The sequence below is a fragment of the Pongo abelii genome, chromosome 19, assembly GCF_028885655.2.
Source record: "Pongo abelii isolate AG06213 chromosome 19, NHGRI_mPonAbe1-v2.0_pri, whole genome shotgun sequence".
NCBI classification, from domain to species: domain Eukaryota; kingdom Metazoa; phylum Chordata; class Mammalia; order Primates; family Hominidae; genus Pongo; species Pongo abelii.
In genome coordinates, this window is record NC_072004.2 from 9,206,490 (window position 1) to 9,234,378 (window position 27,889).

The 27,889-nt window shown below is 49.0% G+C and overlaps 1 protein-coding gene across 1 annotated transcript in view; it reads right to left on the bottom strand.

The window, feature by feature from the left end:
• Positions 1-1,460: 1,460 nt before the first annotated feature.
• Positions 1,461-27,889, bottom strand: part of STX8 (syntaxin 8) — a 326,746-nt gene continuing 300,317 nt past the window's right edge. The window contains exon 8 of the mRNA XM_002827023.6: positions 1,461-1,635. Within this exon, the coding sequence (XP_002827069.2) occupies positions 1,568-1,635 (68 nt within the window). The 3' untranslated portion in view covers positions 1,461-1,567. The remainder of the gene's footprint in view (positions 1,636-27,889) is intronic.

The following is a 27,889-nucleotide window of genomic DNA, read 5'->3' on the forward strand; positions in this document are numbered from 1 at the left end:
CAGGTGTCTGGGCTCCCAGACCCCAGGTCTTCCCGGGACCCCTGGAGCCCTCAGTCCCTAGGAAATGACATTACACCAGGCTACACGTGGCTCTCCTTCTGGTGTCTCTGTCCACAGGGGGTTTCAGGTCATGCCCTCTTGAGCAAATCCACCAGAAACTCACCTGCTGTGAATCCCCTACCTTCTTCTCAGTGAAATCTTGTGCTTTGGAAATCACCCATCATCAACCCCAATTCTTTCCCCTTTCATCCTGGAGGGCAGAGCAAAGCCAGCTGGCCCAGCCTGCTTTCCACACGGATAAGAGACAGCACATGGTGCTTGGCCCCCTGACCCCTGCTAACACGAACTCAGCCGTCCATGGGCCTGGCGTCCTCCGCAGGCCTGCCCCATCCGTCTGCCCTTTCTGAGACGCACACATGTACACGTGTGCTGCGCACACTCAACACACAGGGCTGTCGGAGCCAGGTGAGGCGTCAGATAACAGCGTGTTCTCCTGACTTTGTAATCTCATCCCTCTGAACCCTCCACAGTGCTTTCCAGCTCGACCACCTCCTGCCCCACCTGCCTTATTCCACAGACTTGATTCTGGCTGCTTATAAAGATGTGTCATCCCTGAAAGATGAGAGTTGATTGTCACCAAGGAAATGAGAAAGCATGTGCTTCCAGGGCTAATAGCAGTTCCCACAGGAATGTTTTTGTGAAGTAGAGGCTGGCACCCCTAGGAGGAGTGCTGAGCCTGGCGGGGTGACTCAGGTGGGGCAGAGCGGCACGGTGGTGGCTATACACTCAGACACAGGCCCATGTGGCTCCTCCGCACAGCCCTCACCTCACTCCTTCCCCACTACCTGGACACACGTGGCCTTGAATGTACACCCATTTCCTACACAGACACGTGGCTTCCACAAGCAGGCCAGACGTCAAGGTTTCAAACTGCCTATTAATCCAGTGTCCCCAGGATGCCCAGAGTACTGCGGGGTGGCCAGAACCCACCGGCCACCATGAGGTGGGGGACCCCGAGGGACCTCTGGCCAGCACGAAAATGACCAAAGTCAAAACTCAAAGGGCCACAACTGGACCCGGTGCTCTAGGCAGCTCTCCAGAGCTCTGAGTCTTCATTTGTTTGTTTTTTTTTTTTTTTTGAGACGGGGTCTTGCTCTGGTGCCCAGGCTGGAGTGCAATGGCATAATCTTGGCTCACTGCAACCTCCGTCTCCTGGGTTCAAGTGATTCTCCTGCCTCACCCTCCTGAGTAGCTGGAATTACAGGTACCCGCCACCATGCCCAGCTACTTTTTTTTTGTATTTTTAGTAGCGACGGGGTTTCTCCATGTTGGTCAGGCTGGTCTTGAACTCCCGACCTCAGGTGATCCACCCGCCTCAGCCTCCCAAAGTGCTGGGATTACAGGCGTGAGCCACCGCGCCCGGCCAGAGCTTTAAGTCTACTGAAGCAATGCACAAGAGGTCAGAGCTTTGGGGGAATTTATTGAGAGGAGGTTTTGCGTACCAAAAGGGTGCTGGGCTTGCATCTGTCATTGGCAGGTGTCACTGCTGGTGATCTCTTTACTGCCATCAGTTGGTCGGCCAGACTGCAACAACCACGATAGCCACGAGCAGCAGTAAAATCACCATGATCATCCCTGAAAAAGAGCAGCAGAAAATACTACTTTTAATGATTCCTACCAGAAAAGCGTCACACATTCTGAGTGTCTGCAGAGAGTCAGAGGGATGTAGTTCCCTCTGAGCCTTCAGCTTGTACGAGGTGGAGAGGGGTGGTCGGCGGCCTGGGGCGCCGCTGCTGCTACACAGCTCTGGCTTTGCAGGATGGTGAGTGCAGAAGGCAGGGGCCTGGGTGTGGCCAGGCCTCCCCAGGCAGCACTCAAGCCAGGAGGGGGTGCCTGCTATGCCCCTAACTCTAGCATCTGTGTACACCTTGGTCCACAGGGGAGGGCGGAAGCTGCTGACCACAGCCACCCTCACTACCCAATCAGATTATGCATTGATGACGCGTTGATAAAGCAAAGGGCTTAGGAGAGCATTCTAGAACCCATTTCTCCATTCTCCTCATGGCTTCACTTTGTCTTCTTGAGTCCAAGATCCTTAAGTCACCCATTTGTAAAAATATTCACCGATAGAGGTGCTTGTTTTGATATATACTTTTTCTGCTAGTATTTGCTAGTTTCATTTCCTGACGTTTTTGGCTGGAGAGCACGGGCCCTCCTAGCCAGCCCACGCTGGGTGCCACTTTGCCTGCCAGCCTCACCCTGCCTCCTCTGGGTCATGTATCTGGACTGACCATTGCCTGTTCCTTCACCTGATGCTGATGAAGTGGGCCCCACAGAACGCAGCCCTCACTCAATGCAATGAGCTCACTGTCTCCCATGTTCACCTGCCCAGTATTTAACAACGAGTGTTTACCATGCGCCAGGTACCAGCGGCGACAAGGTGTAGCATAGCAGAGAAGGGGCGCCCTACTACAAAGTAAGCACTCAAGAAAGGTTTGCTCACTGAAGAGCCCTTGAGCTGCCAAGGCCCCACGAGGGAGGTGGGTAGCAGAGGAGGAGAGGTCCATGAAAATGCTTCAGAAAGTAACAGGGAGAGCCACGTGTGCAGGGTCATGTGGCTGTGCGGACATCAGGACTGCTCAACACCACTGTAGTCTGTGGCATATGTTCGTGAGCAAAGAAAATGCTAAGTTTCAATTAGACATTTGTGAACATAAGAGTGCAATTTGCTTTCCGGTCCAAATTCACAGACTTCCTGAATCCCCTCCACAGATCGTCAGGGTTCAATGTGGATCAGGCCATACCAATCTTAAGCTCAACCCATGTGGGCACTGCACCATGGTTTTGAATATTGAAGAGACTTAAAAATGTATGGCAAGTGGCCGGGCACGGTGGCTCACGTCTGTAATCCCAGCACTTTGGGAGGCCGAGGCAGGCAGATCATCTGAGGTCAGGAGTTCGAGACCAGCCTGGCCAACATGGTGAAACCCTATCTCTACTAAAAATATATTTAAAAAATAGGCCAGGCATGGTGGCTCACGCCTGTAATCCCAGCACTTTGGGAGGCCGAGGTGGGCAGATCATCTGAGGTCAGGAGTTCAAGACCAGCCTGGCCAACATGGTGAAACCCTATCTCTACGAAAAATATATTAAAAAAATAGGCCGGGCGTGGTGGCTCACGCCTGTAATCCCAGCACTTTGGGAGGCCCAGGCGGGCGGATCACGAGGTCATGAGATCGAGACCATCCTGGCTAACACGGTGAAACCCCATCTCTACTAAAAATACAAAAAATTAGCCTGGTGTGGTGGCAGGCGCCTGTAGTCCAAACTACTTGGGAGGCTGAGGCAGAAGAATGGCGTGAACCCGGGAGGCGGAGCTTGCAGGGAGCCGAGATCGTGCCACTGCACTCCAGCCTGGGCGACAGAGCGAGACTGTCTAAAAAAAAAAAAAATACATATATATGTTTAAAAAATATTAGCCAGGTGTGGTGGTGGGCGCCTGTAACCCCAGCTACTCGGGAGGCTAAGGCAGGAGAATCGTTTGAACACGGGAGGCGGAGGTTGCAGTGAGCTGAGACACACCACCGCAAACCAGCCTGTGCAACAACAGTGAAACTCTGTCTCAAAAAAAAAAAAAGAAAGAAAAAGACAAGAAAAGAAAAAAAAAGTATGGCAAGCTTCTTTGTCATCTACCTGTGACTGAGGTTGCATTTTTCTAATATGGGCTCTTTCTCTGATGATTCAATCTTTTGAGAGACGCTTCTCTTGGGGCCCCAGGGTTTCTCCCCCGTCTTCCTGTAGATGAAAACCTCAGCCTAGTCTACCTCAAGGCTCTGCCAACTTTGGTTCATGGGCCAAATCTAGCTGTGCTCTGTTTTTGTGCAACCCACGAGCTATAACAATGGTTTTTATATTTGTAGAGGGTTGTCAAAAAGGTAAAAGGAGGAGATGTGACACCGTCTGTGGTCTGCACAGCCTAAACCGTTTATGACCTGGCCTCTTCCAGAGGCTTGCTAGCTCCTGCTCTCCATCACGGTGACTGATAATGACCCATCTGCAGCATCAGTTCATCCACTTAGGCGCTGGCCTTCAATGTGCTCTTCATTTCTTTCATCTAGGGATTTCCTTTCTTCCTTGTAAATTCAGCTCTGCATTAACATTTGTGGGTGGGTGGAGTTACATTATTTTACCTAACATTTCAAGATGCTTGCAGCAAGAAGGCAGGGGTAGGGGTGGGTGGGGGTGTGTGTGTGTGTGAATATCTTAGTCCATCTGCAGTGAGAAGGTAGGGGTACGGGTGTGTGTGTGTATGCGTATGTGTGCGTATGTGAGAATATCTTAGTCCATCTTCTTGCCAGAAGCAGAACAACAAATCTTTTCACTGATTTCTGCTCCAGAAACGTCTTCAGGTTGACCAAAAGCTCCCCTGGGCAGGAGCATCACTAGTTCTTGGTTATTCTGGTGCCTGTGTGGTGTTCGGCTGAAGACTTGGTCCTGGCTGGGTGAAGGTTTATGTTGCGCAACATCAGGAGAAGATAATGAGAATGAGGAGGCAGGCACAGGCTGGGATGGGGCGAAGGGGCAATCCCTGGCACTCCAGGGCCTGGGCTCACCCTAAGATGACAGGGAGGGGCTGGCAGCTGAGGAGATGAGGGAGAGGATGAGAGGTGTTTTAGGAAGAGGTACTGCTCCTGAAGCTCCAGTGGAATCACAGTTGGGAGGACACTTGGGCCCAGAAGCTCTGTGCAGCAAGGCAGGCTCCACACTGACGCTCTGATGGCCCAGAGCAGAGGCCAGTACGATTTGACAGACCATGAATTGTCAAATCAGGGTGATTATAAGAACAGCGGAACAAGTGACAAGAACAAAGAAATCAAGAACAACAACTGATTGGGAAGAGGAAAACACACATCTGGTTTTGGTTCATACATCCCGAGCGTGAAATCCAAGGGAAGAGGCCTCAAGGCATGTGCAGTCACCGCCATCCCTGATTTGGCTCCCTGCAGTGAGGGACTGCTTTCCTCGGTCCCTGCTCCACGATGGAGCTACAGCAAGCTTTTCAGAATGTAAAGCAGATCAGGTCACCTCCTTGCTTAAATCCTCCAGTGGCTGAAACTGAGACCCAAACTTTACAGTGGCCAAGGGGGTCTTGCACAGTCTGGCCCAGCAACCCTGCCGCCGCACTCTGAGCACTGTGTTTGAGCCATTCTGGCTGTCTCCGGTGCCCCCAACAGGCTGATGCAGAAGCTAGCGGCCCTGCCTCCCAGCTTCGACACGCGCTATCCTTTCCATCCGGGAGCTCCCCACTCTTGGTCTAGTTAATCCCCCAAACTCAGTGGCACTTTCCCAAGGAACTCTTTGTCATCCTCCAGTTACCTGTGCCCTCTTTGCTCCCCTAAGTCTCCATAGTAACCCTTATTAAATCTTTTTTTTTTTTTTTTTTTTTTTGAGATTGAGTCTCGCGCCCAGGCTAGAGTGCAGTGACGTGATCTTGGCTCACTGCAGCCTCCGCCTCCCGGGTTCAAGCAATTCTCCTGCTTCAGCCGCCCAAGTAGCGGGGATTAGAGGTGCCCACCACTATGCCCAGCTAATTTCTGTATTTTTAGTAGAGACAGGGTTTCACCATGTTGGCCAGGCTGGTCTCGAACTCCTGACCTCAAGTGATTTGCCCTCCTGGGCCTCCCAAAGTACTGGGATTACAGGCGTGAGCCACCGCGCCCGGCCTTGAATCATTATTTAGGTACTCAGTTACTGTCTGTCTCTCCTGGACACATGAACATCTACACCAGGGACTGTGGGTTCTCGTTCACCACCATATCCCCCATACCTAGAACAGAGCCTGGCAAAGGAAAGAGGCACACACACACGCGCACACGTGTGTGCGCGTGTGTGTGTGTATAAAATGAGTAAATGTATTGAATTTTTGGAAGGGATAAGAAGAGACAAGAGAGGCACAGAAGGAGTGGTCAGCAGAGAGGGAGAAGCTGAGAAAATGTGGCAAGAAGGCCAGTGAGTAAGAAAATTCAAAAAGTGGTCAATGCCAACCCACAGTACTACAGAGAGAAGACGACAGAAGAATGCTCTTCTGCAGAAGAGCTGCAGAGACCTTTCATAGCACATGGTGGGTGGGTCGATTGGAACTATTATTAATACAGTGGTGCCTAAGTTGCTAATTTTTCTACCACAGATGCTGTGAATTAGACAAATTGTGCCCCAGGAAAGGCAAGACAGGGCACACAGTATCTATAAAAAATGAAAATGGGCCAGGCGCAGTGGCTCACACCTGTAATCCCAGCACTTTGGGAGGCCAAGGCGGGTGGATCACGAGGTCAGGAGTTCGAGACCAGCCTGGCCAACACAGTGAAACCACGTCTCTACTAAAAATACAAAAATTAACCAGGCATGGTGGTGCACGCCTATAGTCCCAGCTACTCGGGAGGCTGAGGCAGGAGAATCACTTGAACTCGGGAGGCAGAGGTTGTGGTGAGCTGAGATTGCGCCACTGCACTCCAGCCTGGGCAACAGAGTGAGACTCCATATCAAAATAAATAAATAAATGAAAATGAACTTGAGTGATGGACATCTTGGACAGTAAGCTGATAAGATGTGATAAACTGGGTTCTTGTCCCAAGATGAAAAGGGGGTTTTAAGAGCCATGACAAATAAGGCTTTTATATTTTAAACCCTTTCAGAGCAAACAGGGGGAGACTTTGAACAGGCTTAAGTAAACTGGTATATACTGAGGGTCAACTGAGGAGGTCGTTTTAAGATGGCAGGTGACAGCGATAAGCAAAAGCCAACTGCTGTCTTTTGGATTCTTTGGGTCAAAGAGAAGGTGTTTATCTACCTTATCAGGGCAATCCTTTTTCTTTAAGAAGTTTGGCTTTCTTGGAATGTGATCCCAGCTCTGGCACCTTTCTGAATGGAGTTTCTCTCCTCTGAAGGATGTTTCAGAATGAGTAAGCAGGGATCTTTTTGAAGCCAGGGAAAGCTGAGCCACACCGTTCATGAAACAGTCATGCGTGCCAGGTTTGGTGCTAAGTGCTATGGGTATATTACTTGGTTTAATTCTGCACAATAAGTAACCCTCATCTCTGTTTTATATCTGAGGAAGCTGAGGTTCTGGAAGGTGAGCTCTCCTACCTAAGGCCCTCTGGCGGGTAAGAGGAAGAATCAGAATTGGAATCCAGGTGGGTAGGACCCCTCTGCCCACACGCTAACCCTTGTCTACACCAGTGGAGCTTGAGTGGAGGCATCCTGACTCGAGACAGTGTGGGGGTCCCTCAGGGAGAGAGGCTCAGACTCGCTGGGGCTGAAACACTGGGATAAAGAGTTTCTTCTCTTTTCATCCTCTTCTCTTTCTTTCTCCCTCCCTCCTTTCCTTCCTTAACGCTTTATGATGGAAAATTTTAAACATATACAAAAGCAGACTGAAGGGCACGCAGAACAGTGATGAGCCCATCCGTCAGCTTTCACAAGGATCCATTCATGGCCTGTCTGGCTTTATGCAAACCCTCACCTGCTCCCTGTCTCCTGCATATTATTTTGAAGCAAATCCCAGACATAGGCCATCTACAAATATTTCAGTAAGTATCACTAAAAGGCACCATTAAAAAAAGACACACACACTCCCCACCTACCCACATAACCACAGAGGGTCTGACGGTTCCTAAAGGCAGAAGCAGGGAAGAGCTGGCAACTCTTCTGATGTAGGAAGGTGGCCCCAGTTTCAGGGGCGCAGCTGACCCCCCTGCCGGAGGGACATGGGACCTCACATCGTACTCGGTCACGTGTGAAAGGCAGAACTTCCTTCTTCTGCCTCAGAATAGTTCTTAAACCTCAGGGGGGTCTACTCATCCATTCCCCCAGCTAAGGAAATGTTTGACATTTCAGAACAAGGAAAGACAGTTGAACTTCTGGGAGGCTGCCAACTTCTTAAACAATGAATGCTCTCTGCCCACAACCCTAGCACAGAACACCTGGTGCGGCTCCTGACTTCGGGATCATTTCTCTGCGCTTCACTCAGCTCCTGCCCTGGGCCCGCTGGCACCTGGCGAGGCAGATTTTTCCTTCCAATACTCAAGAGTCCCTTTCAGGGGCAGGCATGGGATGCCAGGGTTACAAGAGTGGAAAAAAATGTCCATTTCCTTTGGTCAGTTTACCAGATGAGTATTACTCAACCACTTACAATATTTACAAGTCCAGCTCATGGCAATTAAAAAAAGATGTAAGAAAACAAACTCCTTTTCAAACTGGAAGAGGATATTAAATACAGTCTCTCAGGAACGGTGTTTTCTGAAGATTTTTCATCTGGAGTCATGGTCCATACTTTTTTCCAGTGAAACACTGGAAACCAGCAAAATACGGAGCTTGTGCTGCCAACGCCCCTGCCACAAGTTGGGTGTAGGTAACAGCTCTCAGTGCTTACTGACACGGAGGAGGAGGGGAAGGAGGGGAAAGAATCTGGAGGCTGACTTTTCGAGAGAGTGAGAGCAGATCTCTGTGTTGGCCACTTCTGCCCTGTAGCTGCAGGGGAATGTGGCAGGTAGGCTGATGGGAAAGCAAGAGGCAGGGAGGGGTGAAGGGCGCTTTATCCAGGAGTCTTTTTATCTGGTTTTGTTGCAAGGAAAGCCACCTTAGCTGCCCACTACTATTTTGGTTGTCTTGAAACAAAACACGTATTCTGGCCAGGCGTGGTGACTTATGCCTGTAACCCCAGCACTTTGGGAGGCCAAGGCGGGTGGATCACCTGAGGTCAGGAGATTGAGACCAGCCTGGCCAACATGGCAAAACCCGTCTCTACTAAAAAATGCAAAAATTGGCCAGGCGTGATGGCAGGTGCCTGTAATCCTAGCTACTTGGGAGGCTGAGGCTGGAGAATCGCTTGAACCCGGGAGGCGGAGGTTGCAGTGAGCCGAGATTGCGCCACTGCACTCCAACCTGGGTGACAGAGCGAGATTTTGTTTAAAACAAAAACAAAAACAAAAAGCAAAACAAAAAAAGCATATTCTTTTTGTTTGTCTTGCTTTTCACACCAGAAGAGTTAGGCCAACTGGCAACCCCCATGTAGCTACTAACCTTAAAGATGAACAGAGGACACTTCTTAGGGACAACTCCTAAAGTTTGTTTTATTTTTTTGGCAGTTGTGCCTGTCAATAGGTGACATTTGCTTATGTATTAACTAGTGATCAGTCTCACTGATCAAACAGACTTTTCACGGCAGACTCCTGAGGTGAGGTGGGGAATAAGCAGGAGAAGAGACAAAACTGGAATATTTATCTTCAAAAGTTCATGTAAATGTTCCCTTTAATCCCACGACTGGGCAAATATACGAAGAAAAGAGTAGACGCCGTGCAGAGAAGGTGAGCGTATTTACATTCTGATTTCCAGATTGAGAGGCTGGAGAATGGTGGCTATGCTTGAGGTCTCTGCCCAGACCTGCCCACTCCAGGGGCTGTGTGTGCTCTGCCGGGGGACCCAGGGTGTGATACTAGCAGCCTTCCTACAGCCGCTGCTCAGCTGCGCTAGGGGAAACCAGGCACTGGGGGTGTGGAGAGGAGGACCTACCTGCCTCTGATCACACCCCTCTTGAATCTATCTTACCCCACAGTTCTACATTTTAATTTCCCCCGAATAATGCTTTCATTAAAACACTGGGCAAAAGTCATGTCTGGTTTTCTGAGTTTGTTTTGGTCTTAGCCTGGCATCCAACTCAACTCTGCAGGTTTTCCCTTCTCTGTATTGTGGGCCAGCCTTTCTCTGCGGCTCCAGGGGGTTGCATCCGACTCATCAATGGAGTCTCTGCTCACTCCCCTCTGAGTGTAGCCTCAGCTGATTTTCCACCCACCCCAGGGCAGGGCCAAAGCCTTGAAGGCTCGTCCTCCGTATTTCATTTCCTCCATGAAGACTGCTCAGCCCGTACACAGCCAGCCCATCCTGGAATCTGAGGGTATCTGCAGCAAGGCCATTGCTCTTAAATGACTCCCTTCCACCTTTTAGGATCTTGTAAATTTATTTTTATTATTTTATTTTATTTTTATTTTTTGAGACAAGAGTCTTCCTCAGTTGCCCAGGCTGGAGTGCAGTGGCACGATCTCAGCTCACTGCAACGTCTGCCTCCCGGGTTCAAGTGATTCTCCTGCCTCAGCCTCCCAAGTAGCTGAGATCACAGGTGCATGCCACCATGCCTGGCTAATTTTTGTATTTTTAGTAGAGCCGGGGTTTCACTATGTTGGCCACGCTGGTCTCGAACTCCTGGCCTCAGGTGATCTGCCTGCCTCAGTCTCCCAAAGTGCTGCGATTACAGGCGTGAGCCAGCGTGCCCGACCAGGTTCTTTATTAATAATTCCTTCCTTAGGCCATAAAATCTCCAAAAACAGATCAATGCAGTTTGGTGTGGTGGAAGGGGCACTGATTTTACAGTCAGGAAGACCTGACTTCTAATCTGCCACTGGTATACTATGACACGTTGGGAAAGCTGAACTCTCTGGAGCTCAGTTCTATCACCTCTGAAACAAGACTGAAAAATCCTGACTTCACAGGCTTGTTGTGCGGATTTCGGAAGATACAGTACATGAAACTTCTAGAACATAACTGGCACTCAATAAATGGTAACTCTCCCAAAAATAATTATTACTCCTTGTAATAATTACACCCTGCCTGAAACGGGTGCCTAGTGGTGGCAGGTGCTCCATAAATGTCCTGCAACAGAGCCAGTCTCTCAGCTTCACAACAGAAATCAAATGTCACTCTCTCCAAAAGAGAAGGAAGAGTACCAAAACAGAGGAACACCTGGGTGGCATTTAGTGTAGAAACAGAGGGAGCAATTCTCTCCGAGGCCCGGCGGTGATGAGGGCATCCGGGAAAGGTTGGAAGTTCAGGATGGAATGCTGGCAGCCTCCGTGTCAGTTATTAGCTACAGGAAGGGCAGCTGTGCTGGGCGGAATGCTGGCGGCGGTCAGCAGGCAGGCAGAGCACAGCCAAGTGGACACCAGGTGAGAGGAACTGTGAAAGGCCCAGACTTTTTAAAAGCCTGTGAGGAAGTGGATGTCAGAGCAGGGGTCACAGGACGGGGTAACAGGCAGGAGGAGGAGAAGGTTAAAGCAAACCACAAGGAGCACCCGGCTTTATAACACATTCAGCTACGCGGGAGACAAGGTGGAGAGGAACCCAGGGGCAGGGGAGCCTGTGCGTCTGGCCATGCTGTATAAATAACAATAATAATAATGATGATGAAAATAATAGTCATAGTGGCCGGGCATGGTGGCTAACGCCTGTAATCCCAGCACTTTGGGAGGTCACGGCGGGTGGATTGCATGAGCCCAAGAGTTCAAGACTAGCCCGGGCAACATGGTGGAACCCTGTCTCTAATTTAAACTTTAAAAAAGAAGAATAATATTAATAGTAGTAGTGTCACAAGAACAGAAGTCAAGAATAAAGCCTGGGCAACAATGCGAGATCCCACCTCTACAAAGAGTATTTTAAAATTAGCTGGCTGTGGTGATGTGTGGCTGTAATCCCAGCTACTCGGGAGGCTGTGGTGGGAGGACTGCTGGAGCCCAGGAGTTCGAGGCTGCAGTGAGCTGTGATTGCACCACTGCACCTCAGCCTGGGTGACAGAGTGAGACCCTGTCTCTTAAAAGAAAAGTCAAGAAGGCCAGGCGCGGTGGCTCACACCTGTAATCCCAGCACTTTGGGAGGCCAAGGCGGGCGGATCACCTGAGGTTGGGAGTTTGAGACCAGCCTGGCCAACATGGTGAAACCCCGTCTCTACTAAAAATACAAAAATTAGCCGGGTGTGGTGGCGGGCGCCTGTAGTCCCAGCTACTCGGGAGGCTGAGGCAGGAGAATCGCTTGAACCCAGGAGGCAGAGGTTGCAGCGAGCCGAGATCACGCCATTGCACTCCAGCCTGGGCGACAGAGCAAGACCCTGTCTTAAAAAAAGAAAAACAAAAACAAAAAAAGGAAAAACAACAACAACAAAAAAGAAAAGTAAAGAATCAACATACTGTTATGCCATTAGGAACATGCGCTCAGAAAGTTTATAGGACTCAAGTCCCATATTATTTTCATCATCAGACAATGAGGCTAGCAGGGCAACAATTTCCCCTAATTTATAAGTGAGAAAATAGGGACTCTGAAGTTAAGCAGGGTGAAAAGAAGAGCCAAGACCTCTAAGGCTTGACCATCCCACACTCCCTCCAGTGAGCCCAGGAAGGCAGAGGCTGGCGGCAGGACTGGCGTTGGGTGAATGGCCACGTTCTCTGGGAGGGAGCATCAGGGAGCTCGGCCTGACTGGGGGAGCTGGGAGGTTAGGATGGGAGGAGGCAACCTGGGTGGGCCCTGGACATCCTGCAAGCCACAAACTATGACACGTGCCTGTGACTCCTCAAAGAAACATGTTACAGGGCAAAACAATCAGACCCCAAATAGAATCTTACCTGGATCTCAGTTTTGTATCATGCTGACTGAATGTAACAGTCTGTGCCTTTAGACAAGATTGCGGTGGAGGAACACAGGACAGGGGGCTGAGGAAGGGCCTGCAGAGTCCAGCCCGCCCTTTCTGGCCTCTGCGAGCAAGTTACCTAACACCTCTGCTTTTGGGCTCCCTCAGGGGCCACGTGGGACAACACACACATTTCCCAAACCTGCGAGAGGATGGCATGATGTCCGTAACAGCCCAGGGCCTGGCACACGGCCGGTACTGGCTAAATGTAGGCGGGCTAAATTCTTCTGAAAAGTACCAGCTTCCTGAAGGCCAGAACTGTGGTCCTTTAGGCTTGGCGTGGTGGCTCACGCCTGTGATCCCAGCACTTTGGGAGGCCGAGGCAGGTGGATCCCCTAAGGCCAGGAGTTCGAGACCAGCGTGGCCAACATGGTGAAACCCTGTCTCTACTAAAAATACAAAAATTAGCCAGGCGTGGTGGCGCATGCCTGTAATCCCACCTACTCAGGAGGCTGAGGCAGGAAAATTGCTTCAACCCGGGAGGCGGAGGTTGCAGTGAGCCGAGATCGTGCCACTGCACTCCAGCCTGGGCAACAGAGTGAGACTGCGTCTCGGGGAAAAAAAAAAAAAAGAACTGTGGTCTTTTGGGGTGGCTCTTTAGAGCGGCCAGGCCAGTGTCCCCCGTGTGCCTGGGTGGGTTTGTGCTGAGGCGACACTGGGAAGATAGAGGCACCTGGCACCCTCCTCACCCTGGAAACTCAGCCCTCTCCCCAGAAGGCCAGGCCCCTACCTGGAGAGAATTCACTCCCAGCCTGAGCTGGTGCCCAGCACCAGGCTGATGAGGCACTACTCTGCGGGAACACAGAAACGTGCAAAGAATCAACTGGAAAGAAGGCAGCAACTGTCGGAAAAGAGAACGGTGTGAAGAGAGACATCTGGGGGCCAGAGGGAGCAAGAGAATCAGGAGAAGGTGACCTGGAAGGGGTGGGGGCTGGGATGAGAGGAAAAAAGGACTGGCCTAGAAACAGGAAATTAAAAGGAATTAAGACTGCAGGTGACGGGGCAGAGAGCTGGATGGCAGCTGAGTAAAAGGCAGGTTCCTGGGATCTGGGGTCTGGGATCCAGGCATGAGCACCTGGCCGGGCATCAGGTGGCCGTGCAGCAGCAGTCATGGCCACAGGACTCTGGTGAGGCTGCCGCTTGGTCAATGGAGACCGCATGTGAGAGCTCACGGCCCGGCCAGGGCGAGTCAGGTCAGAGTGGCTGGTGAGCCTGTCCCAGTGCTGAATAGCAGCACTGCCCTGGTAAGATTTACCCAAGAGACTTAGACTCACCCACACTAGAACTGAACTCTTATCTGCTGAGTGCCTACTGTGTGTCGGGTCCAATGGGTGCAAAGACGCACACCTGGCTCTTCGTGGGTCTGCGGGTCTCACGAGAAAGGCAGAAAAATCAACCCTCTCTCTACCCACACCCAACACAAACATGAAACTCTGCAGATGACAGCCATTCCTTAGAGGGAGCGTGTAAAAACTCTGCCACTATTGTCGCTTCCTGCACAGAAAATGCCGAATAGTTTGTAGGCCCCATCTGTGTTCTTAAGGTGTTATTCATTTCCCTTCCCTGAAATAAGCTCAGCTCAGCAACTGCCACAAGTCAAGGGCAGAATTCAATTGTAAATAGATAATCCTTCATATCAGCCACCAAGAGCAGCAGATTAGGAGTTGTCAAGCCAATAATTTAATGCCAATTCTCTGGCACGTCAATATTTGCTAAGAAATATCCCTTCATTGTGCTGTGTGTTACCCCTGGGAATGTGAATCTGTCTGGAGTCTGGCAGAAATTCAAGTGTCTTTGAAAAGACAGTCAGGAACTCTGTTATGGATATCTTGTTTTGACAATTCCCTCTTGACTGTCAGAAGATTCCTGCGAGGTTCCAGTCAGGCTGTGGATTCGGCATTACAAACCCCTCCGTTTTTCCTATTTGGATACTTTACCTGGCACCAATTAGGGACACCTGGCAGGGCGACACCAGGGCATTGCTACCAAAGCTCTACAAAGGCAGGGCAGAGAGGCATCGCTGCTACGATAAGGCTTTGTCAATATACCAAATGCTTATCTGATTTGTTAAAAGGAAATCATTTGACCCAGATGCAAAGGACTATGGGGCAGATCCGAATTGAGCCCCTGCGTTCCATACATCGAAACAACATATTCCTGGGGTGGCCCAGTAGCCGTGTCTGTTCAACTTAACCCTGCCTCCATACGCACAGCTGATGTGACGGACCTCAAGTGAGGCCAATCAGGTTCTCTTCTCCAGGGATTTTGGATTTTGAACTGAGCGCAATTGGGGCTCAGTCACAGTAATGGTAACACTCGAGGGGTGGGCCACAAACTCAGCTCGGGAGGTCCCAGGCCCTGCCTTTACTCAGACTTGTCCTTATACTTGGTTGACTCAATCATCCCTTGGGTTCCCGCAAATAATTCAACATTACTCAAATAAATTACATGTTTTTATGTTTGTTTGTTTTTTGGTGTGTTTTTTTGTTTTGTTGTTGTTTTTTTTTTGAGACGGAGTCTTGCTCTGTCGCCAGGCTACAGTGCAGCGGTGAGATCTCGGCTCACTGCAGCCTCCGCCTCCCGGGTTCAAGCAATTCTCCTGCCTCAGTCTCCCAAGTAGCTGGGACTACAGGTGCGTGCCACCATGCCAGGCTAATTTTTGTATTTTTAGCAGATGTGGGGTTTCACCATGTTGACCAGGATGGTCTTGATCTCCAGATCTTGTGATCCACCTGCCTTGGCCTCCCAAAGTGCTAGGATTACAGGCGTGAGCCACTGCGCCCGGCCCCAAGTTACATGTTTTTTAACCTAAACGAGCCAAAGTCATTTCTCCTTATTTGCAACCAAGATCTTTTAGCAGAGAGATCAGCAAAAATCACCATTTGTGTTTAGTTAATTGGAAAAACAAAAAAGTCATATTAGCATGCTTTTGCTTTACTACTTTAGTCTTGAAAGGATAGTCCCAAGATGTTGCCTCTGAGGACACCCCGTCTGGGTTGCATCTCCTTACTCTGAAGGGGCTAAGGTCCCAACAGAAATATCTGTTGACTGCACTCCAGCCTGGGTGAGAGTGAGATCCTGTCTCTAAAAAATAAGCCAAAAGGGCTGGGTGCGGTGGCTCATGCCTATAATCCCAGCACTTTGGGAGGCTGAGGCGGGCGGATCACCTGAGGTCGGGAGTTCGAGGCCAGCCTGACCAAAATGGAGAAACCCCATCCTCTACTAAAAATACAAAAAAATTAGCCGGGCATGGTGGCACATGCCTGTAATCCCAGCTACTCGGGAGGCTGAGGCAGGAGATCGCTTGAACCCGGTAGGCGGAGGTTGCAGTGAGCCGAGATCGCGCCATTGCACTCCAGCCTGGGTAACAAGAATGAAACTCCATCTTATATGGAATTCTAATATAAGTAGTATCTAATGACTAGCTTTTTTCACTTAATTTGTCTTAAATGTCTTTCACGGAGACCTACCTTCTATCTTTTTAGTGGCTGCAGACTATTTTATACCTTAATTTGTTCAAAAGATACCCTGTTACTAGACTTTGAGGTTATTTCAAAATTTTTGCTATGAAAAGGAATGCTGCAGTAAACATCTTTGAACATAAACCTTTGTGCACGTGTACACAAATTTCTGTAGGATAGATTCCTACATATGGAATCCTGGGGCAAAGAGTATGTGCATTTTTTATTTTGATAGTCTCGCTAATTGTATTTTCTGACGGCATTTATCTCTCCCAATCCACGTACTCTTCATATGATGTGACTTTGACATTGCTCTCATCAAGAGGTAGGACCTGGGTCCCCTCCCCTTGAACCTGATAAGCCCTTTGTGACTACCTCACCAATAGAATATGGCAGAAGTGACACTCTGTGACTTTCGACTCTGGGTCATAAAGATTACACACCCTTCCACCTTGCTCCTTCGGGACAGTCACCACGTGAGTAGTTCAACTGCTATAAGGCTGCCATGCTGCAAGGAAGCCCAATTAGTCCAAATGGAGAGACCACATGGAAGGACCCTGAGATCATGAGAAGAGAGAGAAAAGAGATGCCCAGCCAGCCCCACTGAGTTCCAGCTTCACCACTATACTGACTGTATTACAACTGCATGAAAATCTTGAGCCAGAGCCAGCCAGCAGAGCCCTTTTCAAATTCCTAACCCAAAGAATTGTGAAGTGTAGCAAAACAATTGTTTTACGTTGCCAAATTTGGGGGTGATCTTTTACCTTTTGTGAGACAGGGTCTTACTCTGTAGCCCAGGCTGGAGTACAGTGGCATGGTCACGGCTCACTGTAGCCTCCACCTTCTGAGCTCAAGTGATCCTCCCACCTCAGCCTCCTGAGAAGATGGGACCACACGTGCATGCCACCATACTTGGATAATTTTTAAATTTTGTGTAGAGATGGGGTCTCCCTGTGTTCCCAGGGCTGGTCTCAAACTCCTGGGCTCAAGCGATCCTCCCTCCTTGACCTCCCAAAGTTCTGTGATTACAGGCACGAGCCACTGCACCCAGCCTGATTTTTTAAACACAGCAATAGATAACCAGAATGGGTAAGTTCTGCCAAATTGCAAACAACAATTCTCAGTAGTAATATAAGAACAAGAAGGCAAATCCTTTTCTGGGCATTTCTAGTGAACTAGTAATGCTTCACATGGTTTTAAATTTTCAAGTAGAAAAAGCATTTAAAACAATATGCATATATCATAGTAACTTTGGAAAGTAAAGAAGATGAGAAAAGAAAGGCCGGGTGTGGTGGCTCACGCCTGTAATCCCAGCACTTTGGGAGGCTGACGTGGGAGGATCTCTTGGGCCCAGGAGTTTGAGACCAGCCTAGGCTCCATAGGGAGACCTCATCTCCACAAAAAAATAAGAATAAAATTACCTAGGTGTGGTGGCACACACCTGTGGTCCCAGGTACTCAGGAGGCTGAGGTGGGAGGATCACTTGAGCTCAGGAGGTAGAGGCTACAGTGAGCCATGATTGTGCCACCGCACTCCAGCCTGGGTGAGAGAACAAGACCCAGTCTGAAAAGAAAAAAAAAAAAAAAAAAAAAGCTGTCACCTTCCCAAATTCCAAACTCTTCTCTTTCACAGTCAGATATCGTATTATTTTACAAGCAATCTTTGATTAACACTACAGATGTCCTAAAGAGTCAAAGTGAATATAAGATGGGCTCCAGTTCTAGGGCAAGAGGTATCTGGGGCCCACATTGGGGCAGGAGAGCTCACCCTCTTGAAACAAAGCTAACAAGAATACTCTGGATGGGGCATGCTAGTCGCTTAGAGCTTTCCCACTGGGGATCCCTCCTTCCCTGGGCACACTGTGTACGGGCCCACTGGGGGCCTGGCTCAGGCAGGTCCCAGGCAAATGCATGTTGCCCCTGCCACCACAGTGCTTCTAATAAGAGCCATGCCCGGCACCATTACTGGCGCTAGGCACTTGCTATCAACTTTGTATATGTTATATACATTACACATTGAGCAGCTCAATACACGTTTACTCAACAAATGAAACAGACGGTCCTCACTCCTGACATGGTTGGGAAAGCAGAAATAACACTGGTATCCTCTGTGTCCTGCATCTCTGTTGCGGCTTTTGATTTAACACATGTTGCCTGAGCACCTGCCAGGCACTGTTCTAGGCACTGGGGCCGCAAATGAACCAAACAGACAAAAAGCTCTGCCCTCACCGAACTGACGTCCTAGTGTGTGTTTGTTGGGGGCGCTGGAGTGGGGCTTCAGTGTGTGAAGACAGACAAAAACCCAGATCAGTAACCAATGTAGTGGACTAGAAGGTTGTAAGTGCTAGAAAGAAAATCCAACTCCTCTTGCCCTATTGCTTATCACACGGGGTGGCTGAAAGGCACACACCCCCTTTCCCTCGAGTCCTAGGGGTACAGGGAAGGGAGTGCTGATATGGTCCAGAAACCAGACATCCTAGACTGGGATTTGGAAACATTGCGGGTAAGACTAGGGTGCCTTCCTGCACACCATCAGGAAACTGCCATCCTTAAACATTAATAAGATGTAGGCTTAGAAATAACACATTACGAAAGTTGGTTGGAATGAAGGGTGATGTAATGACAACTGGAAACACAGAGGGGTGTTATTATGGAGTGGAGAAAAAGGAGAGTTGGAGAGGAAGAAGTTGGCAGTGGGTGCCAGCACTTTCCAGAACAGGGGTGCCCCAGCCAGCGAACTGGAGCCTGCTTGGTCTGTGAGGACATGGGATCCTTTCTGAAGTGAGAAGCAGTGAGCCACCTCCTGGACAGCAGCTCTTCCTCAGATGGCCCTTCTGGACTATTCTATGCCCAGATGAGAAGTGTGCTTCTGAAACTGATGACGCTTGCCTGTATTAGTGGCCGTTTTACTTCAGCACCGTGCTGGCTGAGAGCTGCAAAGTGTTGGCCACCAGCTGGTGGCTGAAATCGAGAGGAAGCCAGGTCACCGTGGCGGAAGCAGGATGAAATAGTAGACACGCGATGTCACCAAGAGTGTAGAAGAATTCGGGTAAATGCATTTCCAGTAAGGTGGGATCACTAGTGCCACTTCTGGTGCTCTGGGTGGAGAGCCACTCTGTCATCCTGGAGGCTACTTTGGCCCCCAACTCATCTCCACATTTCTTTGGCCTCCAAGGTGACATGGACTATATATAACCAAGGGCCACCGTGGGGACGGCAAAGAAATATGACTGTTTAAGGGCCGTGGGAGAAAAGAAAAATAAGGGGCTGACGAGAGAGCGGCCAGACGTGGGCCTTTTGCTTTCAGCCGAGTCTTTTCCCAAGTAACCACAACATTTGTCATAGTTATTCAGTGTGGCTCTGAAGCCTGTCCCCTTTGTCGGGGCAGAAAAAATGGGCTCTCCTGTGTTCAAAAGGTCATCTCTACTTTCAAGTGGTCAACATTCTGCAGTCTGAAGCTCCCTGGCCCACTAGCTTCCAGTACTGTGTGTCACTTCTCACGTATGCGGCAAAATGACAGAGAGTGTGAAAGGGTGAACGCGTGTGTGAGTTCAGGGTTTCCCTCTTTGGAAGCTGTATGGCATAAGAGCTGAAACACCATGGGCTGTGAGGGCAGACTGCACGTGTTCAGACCATGGCACTGTCATCTGAGTAAGGGACCCAATCCTCTATGCCGAAAAGCGGGAGAATAATAACACTGCACTCTCAGAGACATCATGGGGACAAAAAGAGATAAAATGCTGAGTGCCAAGCATACTACGCAGCTCATGGTACCTTCTCAACTGAGATTAGCTACTAGTCTCACCTGCTGGAAGTTGTTCTCGCTACCAATGTGGCATTCCTGATCTCCAATCTTTGGATAGAAGGCGCTATGACCCTTCTCCATGTGTGACGGCCTTCAGTGCTCAATGCTGCCCATATCCCCCGTGTCGTGTGACACCACAGCACGAGCAGGACTTCTGAGCTGAACGCAGCAGCCTCCCGCCGTCGGGCACGACTACTCTCAGTGCAACCAAACATGGCTGCCAGGCTTTTCTTGAAAACCTTCTCTACCTCAGTCTACAGACTCTATCATGAAAACAGACTTTGAGATTGATGCACTCACAAAGTCCTCCAACAGCCTGTCTACCAATATGTATAAAAATGCTTAAATTCACCAGGCACAGTGGCTCATGCCTGTAATCCCAGCACTTTGGGAGCCAGAGGCAGGTGGATCATCTGAGGTCAGGAGTTCGAGACCAGCCTGGGCAACATGGTGAAATCCCATCTCTATTAAAAATACAAAAGAATTAGCTGGGCATGGTGGCAGGTGCCTGTAATCTCAGCTGCTTGGGAGGCTGAGGCAGGAGAATCACTTGAACCCGGGAGGCGGAGGTTGCAGTGAGCTGAGATCACGCCATTGCACTCCAGCCTGGGGAACAAGAGTGAAACTCTGCCTAAAAAGAAAAAAAAAAAAAAAAAAAAAGAAGCTTAAATTAAGAGCATTTCAATGAAAGGCCATTCAGATTTGTTCTCACGGAAGGGATATGCATCTTCTACCCAGACCCTCCCATATGCTCTCCTCTCTAGGCCTTGGAACCCTAATTTAAGGATATTGCTGCAGTGAGATGCTTAATGGCAGAACTAGGGCGCAACCAACCCAGCACACTGGTCAACTGCTAACCTTTCACTAGGAGCAGCACGAGAGCCTCAGAGTTGTGAGCCCTGTGGGCACCACGAAGATTGGTGGAGTAAGAACAAAAAAAAAAAAAAAAAAAAAAAAAAAAAAGAGAGACTTCAAAGTTGCTCTACACTGGATTGTGGAAAAGGAGCCTCTTACCAAAAGTGGCATCGGGGCTTAGAGTTTGATCTAGGAAACACACAAGAGCAAAGGGGCAGTCAGGCTGCAGAGCTGTGACCCCGAGCACATGGTATGAAAACAGGAGTATTCACACCCTGCAGTGCAAGAGCCTGTCCTTCATCTTGGGGGATGAGGCCGCAGTGATGTCCCCCCAATTCAGTACTATCCTCAAACAATTTGCCACCCTAAAGACGTCCTCCTGTGAACAGCAGATTATCTGAGGATCCCTAAAAGTAGTCCTTCACATAGGGAGGCTGCCATTTTCGGAGTTGGCTCTTAGTGTGGCAGCAAACAGTTGGCGTCCCTCAGTGAAAACTCAGAGCCAGAACTGGTGCCCTCCAACCCCTACTCAGCTCTGAGACGTAGACCTGCAGGTGATGTGGGAAGATTCAACAATGCCACCACTAAGCCTAGTGAAAACAAGTGGACAAGATCCCAAGCCATCAATTCTAGAACATGGTTGGCGTAAAAGCTGGTGTGCATGGATTCTATCGGCAAGAAGGATCAGTAGAAGTATTTGAGGCCCAAGGAGTCACTGTGGCAGAGTGGAAAGACTGGGAAATGATTGCATCTGGAGCGTCACTTCTGAGGATAAGGTGATTGGGATACACGTCCTTCTCCTCTCCCTTTCCCTTAAGATGCTCCAGAGTAAGGGCTTAAACAGACCCTCAAGACACCGTCCTGGAAAGAGGCAGATTGATGGCCACAGCTGAGTGTCAGAGGTTACACATTAGCATATTCGAGCCCATACCAGGGACGTGTGTATCACATGCCATGCAAAGAACACAAAATATCTGCCCTTCCAATGTCTGCTGCTAGTGCAAATAATAAAAGGTGTTTGAGGATAATATTAAAATGATGTCATCACCTTCTGCTTATCCACTCTTCTGGAAAAAAGTAGGACAGACAACCCAAAAGGTCAGATTTGGCTTTGCAATATTGGCTGGCTTATATTAAACATGGTCTGTCAGAGATTTCAGAAGTCATTTCAAAGCAACGTTAAAAAGTTGAATTATGACACATTCCTAACGAAACGATCCAGTTTTCCCACCTTGGCCCCCCACTCCGAGCACGCCACACTCTCTCACACCTCTGTGCCTTGGCAGGGATTGTTCACACTGCTTTGGGGCCCTCTGCCAGCTTCTCTGCACCCAGCACACCAGCACTGGCTTTAGGCCTCAGCTTGAAAATACCCGCTCCTCAGGGACACCTCCTCCCCCATGCCCAGGGTAATCCTGGGATTGCTTTTCTATGCCGCTTCTGTATACTGAACACATGTGGTACAGAAATTAACATGTTACTTGGTTAAACTAACAATTAATTGGATTCATGATTTACCCTCCCCGATGGCCCATAAATTCTTTGGGGTTAAATAACAGGCCATGTGTTTCCAATGTCTGTGTCTCCTCTCGTGCCTAGCACAGAGGTCACATAATACATATGCAACATATATTTATGTTTTTGTTGATCGGATAGCAGCTCATAGCTTAGACTCGAATACCTTAATACCTGGAATATAAGCAGTCAGCAGTAGGAATTTCAAAGGACTTTCTTTTTTCTTTTCGAGACGGAGTCTCGCTCTGTCGCCAAGGCTGGAGTACAGTGGCGTGATCTCGGCTCACTGCAAGCACCGTCTCCTGGGTTCACGCCATTCTCCTGCCTCAGCCTCCCGAGTAGCTGGGACTACAGGTGCCCGCCACCACGCCTGGCTAATTTTTTTTTTTTTTTTTTTTGTATTTTTTAGTAGAGACAGGGTCTCACCATATTAGCCAGGATGGTCTGATCTCCTGACCTTGTGATCTGCCCACCTCGGCCTCCCAAAGTGCTGGGATTACAGGCATGAGCCACTGCGCCCGGCCTCAAAGGACTTTCTTACTTGATGGTAGTTAACATGGGAACATTCCAGCAGCTAGAACAGTACTTGGCACATAGTAAGTGCTCAGTAAATATGTGTTAAAGAAATGAATGAATGAGTGAAGAAATGAACAAATGAAAGCATACAAACTATCAACAGAATAGGTAATCAAGGAGTAGTGAGTGGTTTTAAAGAACTATAAAGCATTCAAGTAAAGTAAGTACTGTTGGTATTGGTAAATTCAAAATCAATATATTCTCCATTAGTGATATGAATTTAAAATTCTAGAATATGTTCTATACTTACTTTGCAATTAAATGAACAGAGCTGCATTGTAGTGAAATGATGGGATTTTACCAGATGCTCATGGGTTCCTATCACAGATGATTTTAGACTCACAATTTCAGACAACTGGGCCCATTTTGTATTGAATCAAACTACCTCAGTTCACGTTTCATTCATTCCTTGTAACTTTTTATCACCCTCTATTGGGAGACATTCTCAAGACATTACCAAAAATCACCTAACGACAGAAATGTTTGTGTTTACAGCATGGCAACTCACAGTGTGACCTGGGACCAGGAGCACAGATCACTGAAGAGATTGTTAGAAATGCAACTTTAGGCTGGGCGTGGTGGCTCATGCCTGTAATCCCAAAACTTTGGGAGGCTGAAGCAGGCGGATCACTTGAGGTCATGAGTTCGAGACCAGCCTGGCCAACATGGTGAAACTTTGTCTCTACTAAAAACACAAAAATTAGCTGGGCGTGATGGCATGTGCCTGTAATCCCAATTACTCAGGTGGCTGAAGGATGAGAATCGCTTGAACCCAGGAAGTGGACGTTGCAGTGAGCCGAGATGCGCCACTGCACTCTAGCCTGGGTGACAGAGTGAGACCCTGTCTCAAAAAAGAAAGAAATGTGGCCGGGCATGGGGGCTCACGCCTGTAATCCCAGCACTTTGGGAGGCCGAGGTGGGTGGATCACGAAGTCAAGAGATCGAGACCATCCTGGCCAACAGGGTGAAACCCCATCTGTACTAAAAATACAAAAATTAGCTGGGCGTGGTAGTGCGCACTTGTAGTCCCAGCTACTCAGGAGGCTGAGGCAGGAGAATCACTTGAACTGGGGAGGCAGAGGTTGCAGTGAGCCGAGATTGTGCCACTGCACTCCAGCCTGGCTATAGAGCAAGACTCCATGTCAAAAAAAAAAAAAAAAAAAAAAGAAAGAAATTCAACTTCAAGGGTCCTGCCTAGAAATCTGTTTTAACAAGCCCTTCACGTGACTCCTCTGGTGCTGAAGAAATTCTTCACACCATACAATAAAATATCATCTGTTACCATGATAGAAGAAGCCGTGGCTTTCTCTGGCTACTATAAATATAGATAATGGGCCAGGGCTCCCTAGCTGGTAGGAAAGTCACTGTCCTGGGGGCAAAGCAGGTACCCAGTGACTGTCCCTGCTGATGATGCACCCTGAGAAGTGGAGCAGCCTGGGATGTTTGACACAAAGCTCTCTTGCTGTCCTAATCCACCCCCACGCCAATATCCCTCAGCCTCATTTCCTCTTGACAAAGATAGTTCTGTTCTGAGGGGGTGTGCGGGACCAACAGCAGCAGCTGGGGTGGCCAAATGACCGCTCTTGCTTAGAATAGAGAGGGATTCAAAGAATGATCTCTGTCAGATTGCCGGGCTTTGCTGTGTCGCATCAGGCTGACACAGATGGCCTTGGCCGCTAAAGACGCTCCCTTCTTCCTCACAGAAGCCCGAGGAAATGCCCTGAGAAGGAACAAGGACCAGAGAACTACCCGGCAGGGAGTAGCTGGTAGGATTTCAGCTTGAAATGTGATCTCTGGATGCCCATGAGCCAGTGTGGCATTTATTTCCACCGCATCAGGGGTCCCAACCTTGGATAACATTTATATTTCTAGAGCACCTGAAGAACAAAGATTCCAGATTGTAAGGTGCAAAATAAATCACAAGGGGGTGCCTTCTCACTCACACACAGCTAGCCACAGCTGTCTGCCATCCCAGAGGGCACCCCGAAGCTAGCGTGCTGGTGAGCTAGTTTTAAAGCACAGACAGCCTCTCCATTGCTGGCCTTCTTCGAACACTGTGGGTGAGGAAATGAGACAGAGAATGTCTAATGATTAGTTCCTTATGGTCCTTACATTCTTGAAGTATATTCTTTATGCCCGCTGGAACACTTCTGCATTCTTGATAGCATGATTGCAATATAAGTTCTTTCCCTTCTGAGCACTGTCTTTTATTGACACACTAAAATATCCTAGGAGCAGGATGGGTCTTCCCACCTTCCTCACGCCCCTCCTTCCCCACTGCCACACTCTCCGCACCATTCCTCGTTCTCTTTCTAAGAACGCAATAAACATTTCAGCACAATCTTCTCAATCCACATTATTTATAATATTCCGAACATCCATCGAGCCTGGCTAGAATACGAAGCAATAAATCAAACTTAACAACAACAAAGAAGGAAGGGGGAAAACCGCCCTTTGGCGAGGCGAAAGCCTGAGACGTTTCATTCCCCGAAGGGTTTAGTTATGTTAGGAAAAGTGAGATGGGGATGAGACCCGAGGTTTAGAATGACATAGAGGCAAGAACTGGAATCTATAGGCATAATCATAACTTTGTATAAACTTCAAACAAACTTACCTCTCTGGGGTGTCATGAGGATAAATGAGATACGTGGGAAGCACTCCGAGTGCCTCAAATGAGAGCAACTGGAGCCCAATTCTCCTTTTTGGGTCCAAAAGGTCATCTTTCTTGGAAGGGAGAGGGCTAAAAGCTCCCCCAACTCCCTGAGCGCCAGTCTTTGCTAATTAACATCCCCTCTGCAGGTTTAACTAAGATGGGGGAGAGCCTGGAAGCAGGGCCTCCAGGTAGGGCTGCTAGGTCCTGGACCCAGTCTCCACCCCCAGCAGGGACCCCTCTCCCCACTGCCAGCGAGGACCACGCCAGGCCACACACAGCCAGGGGTGTCCCTGCAGAATGATTCAGCTCCTGCCGGGGGTGGGACGCAGAGCTCGTCCCACATCCTTACCTCATGGCGCTACGCAGGTTAACACTGTCTGACTTTGTCTTCGCAAAGAAAGAATCTGGCTCCACAGTTTGCTGATGATTTCAAAATTTATCTAAATGAATGTGGAGGCCAGTACAGGCTATTGGCTAATTGCAGAATTGGCTTGAGGCCTTTCTGCCTTGGCGATTTCCCACGCATTCCCATCTCACATTGGAAATCCAAGCTGTTTGGGAGTGGGCGTGTGTTTGCGTGGCAGGCCTCAATGCAGCGGCTCTGTTGCTGTCTAGTCTAACACGCTCCGCCGTCTGCTCTCAGTGGTCCCTTCTGACACTTTCCTGGATATAAAGGGGTGCTTCTTTTCCAGTCTTGTTGAATGGTACTGAATATAAGATTAGAGTAACTGAATCACAATCCACATTTTAATCATTACAGTCTCATGTTAGCTCTGGGGAAATGACCATAACCGGTACTTACTCGTGAGAATTTTCTACCAAAAAGTCAGACAAGAAAGTCATTTTCTTATGAAAAGTGTCAAATGTGCCACCTACTCTGGCTTTGCCATCCCTCCCCTCTGCATGTTAACCTCACTTGGTTTTCTTAAGGTACAGATAACGCCTTCCTGCCCAGATCTGTTACCTGCTTGCTGGCTTGGGTGGAGGTTAGATCTCAACCACTGTTCTGGAAAGAATTTGATCATCAGCTTGGCTTTGTTCATAACTTCCTCCAGTAAAAAAAAGTCTTAAAAAACCCCAAATTCACGAGTGATATAGACATTTGTTTAAACAAAGTCTTCAGGCCGGGCGCCGTGGCTCACGCCTGTAATCCCAGCACTTTGGGAGGCTGAGGCGGGCGGACCACAAGGTCAGGAGATCGAGACCATCCTGGCTAACATGGTGAGACCCTGTCTCTACTAAAAATACAAAAAATTAACTGGGCGTGTTGGTGGATGCCTGTAGTCCCAGCTACTTGGGAGGCTGAGGCAGGAGAATGGTGTGAACCCCGGAGGCAGAGCTTGCAGTGAGCTGAGATCGCACCACTGCACTCCAGCCTGGGCGACAGTGTGAGACTGTGTCTCAAAAAAAAAAAATTAAAAAAAAAAAAAATAATAATAATAAACAAAGTCTTCAAAAATACAACAATTTCTTTTTTTTTTGAGACGGAGTCTCGCTCTGTCGCCAGGCTGGAGTGCGGTGGCGTGATCTCAGCTCACTGCAACCTCCACCTCCCAGGTTCAAGCGATTCTCCTGCTTTAGCCTCCCAAGTAGCCAGGACTACAGGCGTGCACCACCATGCCTGGCTAATTTTTGTATTTTTAGTAGAGATGGGGTTTCACCATGTTGGCCAAGCTTGTCTCAGACTCCTGACCTCAAGTAATCTGCCTGCCTCGGCCTCCCAAAGTGCAGGGATTACAGGCATGAGCCACTGCGCCTGGCCCAACAATTTCTTTATGATGCCCCTAAGTCACAGAAACCAACGAAATCATCATTACTTGACTGTTCAAGTTAAGGGTCTCTTTACAACTTCCACTTCTTTCGCTTCTGATAACGCAACCATCCTCTTGAGCTCCAGCCTCCCAGGGTTGAGTGGTTCACCCAGACCTTTGGGGTCCCTTCCTTGGTATATTTCCACTTTCACTCCAAGCATCCATGGGAACTTCTTTCCTTTGTCTATTACCTCCTAGGTGGAGCTCTTCTGCCTTCCTATTTCCCCGCATCATCTCTAAGTAAAAGGCTGGCTTCACTGACGCAGGGAGACATCGCTGCTCTCTGTCTCTCCTTTAGTGCTTTCTCCCTGGTCAGTGGAGTTCCACTGTTCCCACCCTTACCTATTTACATACACTAGCAACTTCTCTTTACTTAGAGGTATAAGTCTGCTGGAGAGCAGACTGTCTGGCTACTGAACTTCCCATCTGTGTGATCATGAGCCAGCCATTTAACCCGTCTGGACCTCACCTATAAGATGGGGATAACAGGTTGGGCGCGGTGGCTCATGCCTGTGATCCCAGCACTTTGAGAGGCCAAGGTGGGCGGATCACGAGGTCAAGAGTTTGAGATCAGCCTGACCAACATGGAGAAACCCCATCTCTACTAAAAATACAAAAATTAGCCGGGCATGGTGGCACATGCCTGTAATCCCAGCTACTCGGGAGGCTGAGACAGGAGAATCATTTGAACCCGGAAAGCAGAGGACGT